The 11,345-nt window shown below is 43.4% G+C and overlaps 1 protein-coding gene across 1 annotated transcript in view; it reads left to right on the top strand.

The window, feature by feature from the left end:
- The first annotated feature begins 2,368 nt into the window (after positions 1-2,368).
- Pccb (propionyl-CoA carboxylase subunit beta) overlaps positions 2,369-11,345 on the top strand; it is a 56,622-nt gene continuing 47,645 nt past the window's right edge. Inside the window, exons 1-4 of the mRNA XM_076867624.1 lie at positions 2,369-2,575; positions 5,131-5,250; positions 6,718-6,786; positions 9,712-9,768. Coding sequence (XP_076723739.1) covers positions 2,393-2,575; positions 5,131-5,250; positions 6,718-6,786; positions 9,712-9,768 — 429 coding nt within the window. The 5' untranslated portion in view covers positions 2,369-2,392. The remainder of the gene's footprint in view (positions 2,576-5,130; positions 5,251-6,717; positions 6,787-9,711; positions 9,769-11,345) is intronic.

The following is an 11,345-nucleotide window of genomic DNA, read 5'->3' as shown; positions in this document are numbered from 1 at the left end:
CTGGCTAGAGGGGATGACACCTGATTACAGCCTGAAAGCAGTTATAGGAGTAGGTAAAACCTTCAGACCCATGTGCACTTGCTTATTTGTTAGCTCAATTTAACTTCACAAATGTATTGTGAAGGCCTCCTATGTGTTCAACCTTGTTCCAAGTACAGGGTCCACAGATGGGGGCAGTCCCTTCCCTCTTGCTGGGAAGAGCTAACCCGTCTTGACACAGGATGAGCTTTAGAGTTGGAACCTACAAGGCTGTAGGACAAGGGGTCCCACTATCCCTTGCCCAAATCAAGTCCCAACTCAGGAGATGGCAAAACTCTTCACAATCTAATTTCATTGTCACTTTCCAGTCTCATTTACCCCCATTCCCCTAAAAGCTGGGTACACAACCAATTGTATGAGTATGAATCTGAACATGCCAGGCTTTTGCTCACACTGTTCTTGTTCCTGGCAGGCAGTTATCTTCTCAGATTCTTTTCCTTGACACACTCAGTATTGCTCAAATTCTCCCATTTTCTCATGGTCAATTTTTGTCCTCCCTCTCTAGGTTGGTGTGATCCTTAAAGCAGGGACACAAATGAAGTACCAAAAGTACCACTGTGGAGCCAGACAGATGTAGGTGGGCTTTGTCTAGCCAGAAGACTTCAGGCCTTTGACCTTCAGCTCCATGTGTATCTAAGAGCACAATTCTTACTTCTAGAAACACAATTAGTGTTATTCAGTTCTTGGCACATAGGTGCTCAAAAATGCTTAACTGAACTCCATTAATGTTAAAAAGTCTCAGGCCAGAATTTGGACTTTATGAAGGCCCTCGCTGTGAGCTGGATCTTGGAAGGGTTAATGATCAACATTAGCAGTTTTCGTGGTTAAGAATGAGACATATGCACCTTGCACTTTGCCTCAAAGACCTGCCTGTTAGCTGGGGAAAGAGATGGACAAACTCTCCACAGTTCAGTTTCAAATCCCTAGAGCAGTGGTTCTTAAATTCTAGCAAGCATAAAAATTAACTAAGGGTCATCAGCTAAAACAGATCACTGGCCCCAACCCCAATTTGATTCATTATGTCTGCAATGAAGTCTGAGCATTTGAGAGTTTGCATTTCCAACGTGCTCCCAGGTGGTGCTGAAGCTGTTGTGTGGAGAAGATTCTTTTCCTTGACCAAACTTTGGTCAGGCTTTACTGAACTCTTTTGAATAAAGCTGACCTTGGGCTCCCATGTCCTTCCCTATAGAGTCCAGTTTTAACAAGAATCCTGTTAGGTCAGTTCAACTAGAATCCTCTGACCTTAGTATCTGATCAGGTTGTGCATACTTCACCATCCCCCAGGGGATGTGTAAGCAACCCTAGCTTGCCTTCAGCAAGAATGATAAGTTCAGCCAGATTCTCCCCTATCCCTGATGTTCCTCTTAGTAATTTTCCATCCATTGACCCTCCACCCTGCTCCTTGGCTATAAATCCTCCATTTTCTTTGTTATATTTGGAGTTGAGCCCAATCTATTGCCACTACTGCAAAACCCCATTGCAGTCGTCCTTTCATCGACCACAATGCTCCTGAATAAAAGTTTACCTTATCTTTTAAAAATCTTAAAGTATTTTTTAGTACTACGTATTGAACCAAGGGGGCACTTAACCACTAGGCCACATTCCCAGCCCTTTTTTTATATTTTATTTAGAGACAGGGCCTCGCTAAGATGCTGAAGCTGGGTTTGAAATAGCAATCCTCCTGCCTCAGCTTCCCAAGCCGTGTGATAACAGGCGTGTGCCAATGCGCGGGGCTTACCTCACCATTTTTGAACGAGAATCACCAATATCTATCTCTCCCGCTAAAAATCAGGGTCCTCTTAGAGACCCACTCATTATAAGCTAAGGGTTCTGGGCTCAATACTGGGCCCAATGTTTCTGAGTTTGAATCCTGATTCTGCCACAACTTCATCTTGGCTCTAGGTCATATCACTCTACCACTCTGTGCTTCATTTAGCCTCTTCTGTGAATTTGTGCACTAGTACAAACTAGTGCATGGAAAGTGCAAAAGATAACCCAGGGCACAGGGTACAATAAATGTTGCTTAAAGCTTACCATCTATTCATTTTCTGGAGGAAGTAGGACGACAAAGCTAGGGGTCTACATGGCTTAAGAAAAGCAAGAATTAATTCCCTCCTCTGCGTAGCCAAGCGGATACAAGATCGGAGGGCCTGTCCTACATCTGTTGTCTGCATAACCCTGTAGGAGCCTGGGGCTCCAACTGGCAGCCCTTATTCTCAAGGGCGCGCTGGAGTCCATACTCCAGGCTCCCGACGTCCTACTGACGCTGCGCAGGCGCAAACTCCGCTGTGTCCCGGCCTTTTGCACATGCGTACTCAAGTGCGCCGCTTGGAGGCTCTACGGCAGAGCAAATATGGCGGCGGCAATGAGGGTGGCAGCGGCCGGAGCAAGGCTCAGCGTTATAGCTAGTGGTCTGCGCACTGCGATCCGCAGCCTCTGCAGCCAGCCTGTCTCCGTTAACGAGCGTATTGAAAACAAGCGCCGCGCCGCGCTGCTGGGAGGAGGCCAGCATCGCATCGATGCGCAGCATAAGCGAGTGAGTCCAGACAGCTGGCTGAGCGAGTTCCGCCCCTTTGAGGGCGACCTATCACAGCGCGCTCGGCTCGCAGCGCCCGAGGCCTCCCAGCCAATCCGCGTCGTGCCGGGAGGGGCGCGGCGAGAACGTTCACCTGGAGAACCTGGCTTTTTTCGCCAGGCGGCGGGTAAAACCAGAATGATCCTCTGTGGGCTTTGTCACACGCTGCCATCTCCTTGGAATTTTAGACCGACTTGGATGGGCTCCAACCAGCTCACCACTTAACTATAAAGTTTTTGGGCAAAAGGTAGTCTGTAGGAATCAATTTACCTTAAATAGAAGATGGTAATAATCCTGCAGCCCCCCCCCCCCGTCTTATTGTTAATGTAGACATAGGGAAGCAACGACAGTCAATTAAAAAGATCTGCTTATTCTTCTCATGCCCCGTGAAAGAGTGGTGGCAGGTTCATTCTTTATAGTAAAAACGGGAAAATCGAGGCGTGTGGGAGGGGAAGTAACTTGGTCACACTACCCTGGCGTGGAGTGTTTGCGCGCTTGGGGAACTTGTGGCACAGAAGACCAGGTCAGCATCTTGAGGGTCACAGCATGGGTAGGGAGCAGGCAGCTTTTCTGGGGATGTGCAGGCTACTCTGGGACTGAGAGCTTAGGCATTGTCATCCTCAGCCCAGGTTTTGAGGTGAGAATCACAGTCGACCTTCAAGAGATCAGTTGTGTGGGTCATTTAGAAGATGAAAGGCTGCTGTTTAGTTCAACCTCTGAAGAGGCCTGTCAGTGTTCCTGAACCCTCTTTCTGTCGGCCCTATTGCACAATTTCTTCCTGGAACATTTCTCTACCCCTTCCCAGGCAGATCCTGCTGTTGGTTAAGATGCAGCTTCCAGAGCTGTTTTCCTCTTGCCAAACTGATTTATTTAGTCAGGAGGCAGGCTTCCACCCCCAGTTAAACTATTTTTGGATTATTTCCATAGGGTAGATTTCCTAGAAATGGAATTAGTAGGTCAAAGGGTATGAATATTTAAAAAATTCTGTATATGTATATATTGCCAAATTGTTATCCCCCCAGACTTCTGCTTTACACAACAGTGTAAAGGATTGGCTGTTTGTTTTAATACACCCTTACTGGCTTTGGCTTCTTTTTCCCTAAGGGGGAGAAATAGCCAGTTTGAGATTTTTTTTGGTGGGAGAAGTATGGTGGATCAGGATATTTGGCTTCAGTTGAGATTTTGGGAGATCAAGGAGTGGAGGCCCTTGGTAGAGTAATGACTTCAACCTCAACTCTAAGAAGCATTTTATTTTATTTAACTTCTCACATGAGCTCTTTAGCACTCTGCCCCATTTCCATTTTACTCAGCAACCCCCACTCCAACACACACACACTGTGGTGTCCCTAAGCAGGGTTCCCAATGTAAGGTAGTAAGAGGAAAAGGAAAAGCCCATCTTGGAGGCAGGAGGAGAACCAGGAAGTTGTGTGCCCTTGGGGTGGAAGCCTGAGGACAGGAGGGAGGGGTTGAACCTGGTGAACTCCTGTAGGCTTCCCTAGAAGGAGCCTCTAAACCTGAGAATATGGACTCTGACTTTCACTAAGCTTGCTTTGGTTTTCTGTCTTCTGCTTCTTCATTCTTCTTTTTTTTTAATATTTATTTTTTTATGTGTGCACAATATATTTATTTTGTTTGTTTATTTTTATGTGGTGCTGAGGGTCAAACCCAGGACCTCGCACATGCTAGGCGAGCGCTCTGCCAATGAGCCACAACCCTAGCCCCTTCTTTGTTCTTCTTAAGGCCCCTTAGAGCTCCACTGTTAATGGAACTAGTTATCTTGTTCCAGGGTCAGGTTCTCCCTACTCCTGTTTCTCTTCACCTTTTCCTCCTCCTCCTTCCTTATTTACCTTCTGCTGTCAGGTGGCTCCTACAGCACTCTATCTCTACCCTGCTTTCCTCATTGTTTGAAATAAAGGCTGTGAATAACACCTGTCTACCTTGGCTACTTCAGATGCAATGGAGGCTTTCACATCAACATGAAGGGGCAAACCTTGTCCTTGCCAACAGCTCTTATTTTGCTTACTGTTAATGTCTGGATGTGAAGTGTCCCCCAAAAGCTCATGTGTGAGACAATGCAAGAAAGTTTACAGGTGAAATTATGGGTTATGAGAGCCTTCACCTAATCAGTACATTAATCCCCTGATTGGGATTAACTGGGTGGTAACTAGGCAGGGGTAGGGCGTGGTTAGAGGGGATATGCCATTGGTATACATATTTTGTTCCTGGAAAGTAGAGCTTAGGTGTGGGAGCACACGCTCGCGCTCTCTGCATCCTGGTGCTATGTTCTGGGCTGTATTCCTCTACCACACTCTTTTGCCATGATGTTCTGCCTCACCTTGAATCCAGAGCAATGTAGTTGGCCACCTTGGACAGAGACCTCTGAAACCATGATCCCCAAATAAACTTTTCCTCCTCTAAAATTGTTCTTTTCAGGTCTTTTGTTCACAGCAGCAAAAAAGCTGATTAAAACACTAAGTCCGTGATGACATCACTGAGTGATCTTTGTTGTGTTTTAGGGAAAGCTCACTGCCAGGGAGCGGATCAGTCTCTTGCTGGACCCTGGCAGCTTTGTTGAGAGCGATATGTTTGTGGAACACAGATGTGCAGATTTTGGAATGGCTGCTGATAAAAATAAGGTATCTATTCAAGTGGTGGTATGAATACCATAGGCTCTGCTGCCCTTCCCATTACAACAATCAATCTACAAAGCTTTTCTGGGAAGTCCTATGGAGAAATACTGCTGGGGACTCCAGGGTCTTCATCACCTTTCCCTTTGCAGATGGAATGTGAGTGGACTGCTAAGCAACCTGTGCAGTGGACTCAAGACCATTTCCTAATTCTTTGGTTGAGGATTCAGTTCTTGCTAGTATATGACAAATTTGTAAGGAGGGTCATGAGAATGTCTTTTAGCTGTGTTACAGTCTGAGAACCATGCATCAGGAACCCCTAAATACTCACCAGTTGCCTCTTTTGTCATGCTGAATGTTTGAGGTCAGTAAAAACTGAGTACTTGTTAGATGCGGTGGTGCACACCTATAATCTTAGCAAATCAGGAGGCTGAGGCAGGAGGATCTCAAGTTCAAAGCCAGCAAAAGTAAGGTGCTAAGCAACTCAGTGAGACCCTGTCTCTACAAAAAAACATAAAAGTGAATATCTTTCATGGTTGCATGGAATCATTTGATATAATTTTGATCCAGTTTTCTGAATATATGCTATTTGGACCAAAGATTTATAAACTTGGCACCAAACCAACTGGCTCCATGTGGACCACACTGATTACTGAGTTTCCATGCAAAATGGTGGGCTTGCTTTTTTTTTTTTTTTAATATTTATCTTTTAGTTTTAGGTGGACACAATATCTTTATTTTATTTTTATGTGATGTTGAGGATCAAACCCAGCACCCCATGCATGCCAGGCGAGCGTGCTACCACTTGAGCCACATTCCCAGGCCCTGGCTTGCTTTTTTTAAGGTTTGGGGTAGGAGTGTTTGGTTTGGAGAAGTTGCTATGTTTCTTTATATATCTCTTGTTCTTCCCATGAGTATCTGGCAGTGGTGGCCTTAGGGAGTCTCTTGATTATTTTGCCTTTTTGGGGGGCTGGTGGGGGATAAATATTCATGAAAGATCTTCAGTTTTGCATTTTATTTAGACACAGGGTCTCACTGAGTTGCTTAGCACCTTGTTTTGGCTGAAACTGGCTTTGCATCCTCAACCCTCTTGCCTCAGCCTCCTGAGCTGCTGAGATTATAGGTGTGCGCCACTGCACCTGGCAGGTACTCAGTTTTTACTAACCTCAAACATTCACCAGGGCCTTGTGCATGCTAGGCAAGCACTCCACTACCCCAGCCCAATTATTTTGCTTGTAGGGAGGAAGATGAAGCCTAAGATTACAGTATCCTTTACTCCTGTTGATGGAGCAGTAGCCTGGTATTTGCTGTTGCAGAGCCAGGGAAAAGGGGTGGGATTTCCTCATGTTCTTTGTTTAAAATGAATTTTAAGGAATTTTTTTTGCTTGTCTTTCAGAAGGCATAGTTGCCAAATTCATTTAAAAGAAATATTGGAATTTTTTTTTTTAAACCTTTGTTTTTCCATTTCTCTGGCAGTTTCCTGGAGACAGCGTGGTCACTGGCCGGGGCCGAATCAATGGAAGATTGGTTTATGTCTTCAGTCAGGTATTTTATAACTCTTAACAGGCTGAGCTTTCCTGGGGGGCAGAGCCAGAAACAAAATATATGAAACAAAGCAATATTGGGGAATGAGATCTTGCTCACAGTTTGGGGGTTTGTTTTCTGTTTTTCATTTCACGTCTGTGTTCTTAGGAGTCGTCCTGTATTTGCTTGGGGGAGGGGGAATCATAGGGCAGTAGGCTTGTATGAAGTTGTTCCATGAACCAGAAGTTTATTCCCCAAGTGAAATTCCTCTTGACAGCGTTGGGTGTGTGCTTCGAGGGCATCTGTGTCCTGGACAATGTGTATAGGTCCAAGAGTGGCCCATATGCAACCTGGGCAAAGGGGGACTTGACTGTCAACCAGAGGACTCTTGAGGTTTGGGCTGTCATTGAAGTGCTTAAAGGATTTTGTCGGACTGCATAAGGACACATATAGTTTGGTCACATTGAAACTGTAGGAGAATGTCATAGGTGGGATAATGCCCTTGCCCAAGTTGTCCAATCTCAGGAACCTGTGAATGTGTTACCTTACATGACAAACAAGAAATAAGATTGCTAATCAGCTGACCTTACAATTGGCCTTGGTTATCCAGGTGGACCCAATATAATCACAAGAGTACTTGTAAATGGAAGAGTGAGGTCAGGGAAGAGGTCAGAGTGATGTGATGCGAGGATGTGTCCTGCTGTAGCTGACTTTGAAGGTAAAGGGGAAGGAGTCGTCCATGAGTGAAGGAATGGGGACTGTCTCTGTAAGCTAGAGAAGGTAAGAAAACAGATTTCCCTCTGGAGCCTCCCAAGGACTTGATCTGAGCCCCATGAGGCCCATAGTGAGGCTCATGTAGGACTTCTAAGCTTAGAACTGTGAGATAATAAATTTGTATTGTTTTGAGCTTAATTTTATATAGCAGTAGAAGAAATTAACAGAATATCTAGTGGACTATTTTGAATTCAATTTTTTCCCCTCCACAGATGAAAATGTGTATATAGTTGTAAGTGTTTAGTTTCTTTCATAGACTTAGTTATGTAGCTTATCTAGGAAACTAAAATGTTTTCTGGATAATTTTAAATTTATTGCATTTAACGGTACTTACTTATTGAATTATTATTTTATTCTTTTTTGCGATGTGTATAAGCTGAGCAAAAACTCATATGGAAGGAACCATTGAAAAGATAAGCTAGAACAAAGGAAGTTCTTGTGTTTTCTGGACATAGTGTTCTACCTACCTTCTTGAGTAGATACAAAAATTCATCAAAATGATACTATTGAGCCCATGGGTAAGTGGGAGTGAGGAGGATGCCTGAGACAGGGTCCTGGCCCTGAAGAAGCAAATCACTTTGTGGGTAGAATGGGACAGAGGACAGAGCAGGGTGAGGGAGGTTCCAGGCAAATGCTGTGGACTCAAGTTGAGAGAAGATCCTATGCAGGGTCATGGAAAATTTCAGGGAAAATAGGGCATTTGAAATAGGCCCTGAAGGATAGCGAGGGAGGGATGAGACACCTTTTTTTGTTGTGATCTCTAAGATGTAGGTGCGTTTTCTGGGGCGTTTGTTTTTCTAGAGAGGTAGCCTCAGTCTCTTGCCTGATAATTAGCTTTTGGTGTGTTGTTGGAGAAAGGCCTGGATTGGCACTTGCTCATTCAGTATACAGGTTCCTAATCTCACCCATGGTTGTGAGTCCAGATTTCTCTGGAGAAATAAGCCTTCCTCCTTTCAGGGTGTAGGGGACCATCTCACACAGACTTAATTTCCTTCCTTCCTCCCTCCTTCCCTCGCTCCCTCCTTGTTTTAGGTGGACACACACTATCTTTATTTTATTTTTATGTGGTGCTGAGGATCGAACCCAGTGCCTCATGCATGCTAGGCGAGCACTTTACCACCGAGCCTCAGCCCCAGCTGCTCTCATGCAGACTTTCTACTAACCTCTTCTTTTTTTAAAAAAAATTTATGTTTTTTGGACCTTTATTTTGTTTATTTATATGCAATGCCGAGAATTGAACCCAGTGCCTCACACATGCTAGGCAAGCATTCTACCACTGAACCACAATCTCAGCCCGCTATTAACCTCTTCTTTCAGTCCCATCCTCTCCCATCCCCATTTTCCTTGGTCACTCTGCGATAGGTGGGCTTCCATTTCCTCCTATCAAATTAGGTATTTTGTGTATTTTAGGTATTTTTGTGCTTTCAGTTCCCCTGGGGTTATTCAGACTCTGCTGTTGTCTTTTCTTGTCCTCCTGGGCTGATTCTGTTTTTAGTTCCCCATGACCTTGGGGTCTGGGGAGGGAGGCCACATACCCAGGAGTCTTTTACACGTGAAGGTCCACAAGCCAAGGAGGCAGCGAGGGCTCTGATTCACTATTCCCCTCCTGACTTGTCAAAGCAGCAAGTTTCCTAGAGATGGATTGCTTATTTGACACCGATGGAATCTGATATTAGGGTTAATTCTGCATAAGCTATTTTCTCAAAACTGCATTTTTCCTAAAGTGAAGGTGAAGTCTTTTGCTCTTGATGATACATGAACTTCCTTTAAGGAATTTTATTTGCTCATTGCTGTTTTTCTTTTTAATTTTTTTTCAATTTCTGAAATTCCTTTAAAAACACTTTTCTATCTGGATACAGTGCTGCATGCCTATAATCCCAGTGTCTGGAGAGGCTGAGGCAGGATGATCACAAGTTCCAGGCCAGCTGGGGCAACTTAGAGCTTGTATCAAAATAAAACATAAAATGAGCTGGAGATATAGCTCAGTGGTAGTGCCCCTGGGTTCCATCCCCAGTAGCTCAAGCACACACACACACACACACACACACACGCACACACACACACGCACACGCACACACACTCCTTTCTGTGAGTTTTTTGTTTCTTCCTTCTGGGTCTTCATCTCTGTTCAGTTATATTTTACTTGTTGATTGAATTATGCTTTCTTTTTAGGATTTTACAGTTTTTGGAGGCAGTCTATCAGGAGCACATGCCCAAAAGATCTGCAAAGTAAGTTTTTAATATTGAAAATAAATCCAATACTTACATCAGTTTATAGTGCATATTGAGTATTTGGAGTGTATTAGACACTGAGCTGGGTACTTGGCCTGGGGCAGAATTGTCAAGAGGTGGCATTGAGCTGAAAGATTTCTTTCTTTCTTTTTTTTTTTTTTTGGTATTGGGAATTGAACCCCGGAGCATTTTACCACTGAGCTATATTCCCAGCCCTTTTTTAAAAAATATTTTTTTAATTGTAGATAGATAAATAGATAAAATACCTTTATTTTATTTTTTTATTTTTATGTGGTATTGAGGATCTAAACCAGTACCTCACATGGGCTAGGCAAGTACTCTACCACTGAGCTACAACCCTGGCCCCCATTCCCAGCCCTTTTGAGTTTTTAATTTTGAGACACAATCTTGCTAAATTACTTAGGCTTGCCTTGAACTTGTGATCCTGAGTCATTGGGATTATAGTCCTGCACCACTGTGTGCAACCCGAAGGGATTCTTCATATTATTTTGTGACATGTATCTCTTTGATGGTCTGGTAAAGCCTGGATGCTCATTTTTTTAAATTTAAAATATGTAAGATTACAAAGTATTAAAAAGTATTTGGGGCTGGGGTTGTGGCTCAGCAGTAGAGTGTTCACATGGCACATGCACGGCCCTGGGTTTGATCCTCAGCACCACATAAAAATAAATTTTAAAAAAAGTCTTATGTCCATCTTCAACTAAAAAATAAATATGTAAAGAAAATGTATTTAAAATATAAATGTATTAAAATATATAATATATAATATAAAATATATAAAATATAAATGTATTAAAACCATATTTGTAATGCATCAAATAAGAAGATTTAGCAGTCGATCTAATAATTGGTCTAATTTCATGGTAAGGCTTGAATGAAAATGACATTTTAGTTTATAACAACTTGAATGTAAAATATCTGACTTCCATTATTGACAAAGTGACATGTTTCTAAAACTATTGTGATTTATTTGTTGCGTGCATTCATAATTGAAGGAAATGCTGAAGATTAATTTTTTTTTCTATCTAATTTCATAGACCACTGAGATATGTTCACTCCTTGGCGTTCTGAGGGCCCTTAGTAAAGCACCTCAGGTCTAGGTGGGAGTCCAGGTGCTAAGAGGTGGAGAACAGGGCAAGAGCTGGGCCTGGTGACTCTTGCCTGTAATACAAGCTACTCAGTAGTCTGCAGGAGGATTGCAGGTTTGAGGCCAGCCTCAGCAATTTGGCAAGATCCTGTCTCAAAAAGGCCTGGGATGTAGCTCTCTGTAAGTTGTCCTAAATTCAATCCCTTGTACCAAAAAAAAAAAAAAAAAAAAAAAAGGCATGATGAGAACATGGTGCTGGAGGCCTCAATCTGATCTCCAGCACTGGAGGGTGCAAAGAAAAACCTGTTAGAATTTAGATGCTTCGAGGAGGAATAAAAGTGTGGCCCATAATTGGAGAATTTTGGTATTAAAAGTTGAACTGACTGTAACTGGGCAGAGCTTCCTTCTTTAATGGATCACTTGAATTCTAGACATTGTCCTGTCCTACCGGAGTCCTGAGAACTTT

The sequence above is a fragment of the Callospermophilus lateralis genome, chromosome 10 (genome assembly GCF_048772815.1).
Source record: "Callospermophilus lateralis isolate mCalLat2 chromosome 10, mCalLat2.hap1, whole genome shotgun sequence".
NCBI classification, from domain to species: domain Eukaryota; kingdom Metazoa; phylum Chordata; class Mammalia; order Rodentia; family Sciuridae; genus Callospermophilus; species Callospermophilus lateralis.
This window is presented reverse-complemented; position numbering and strand designations above follow the sequence as displayed.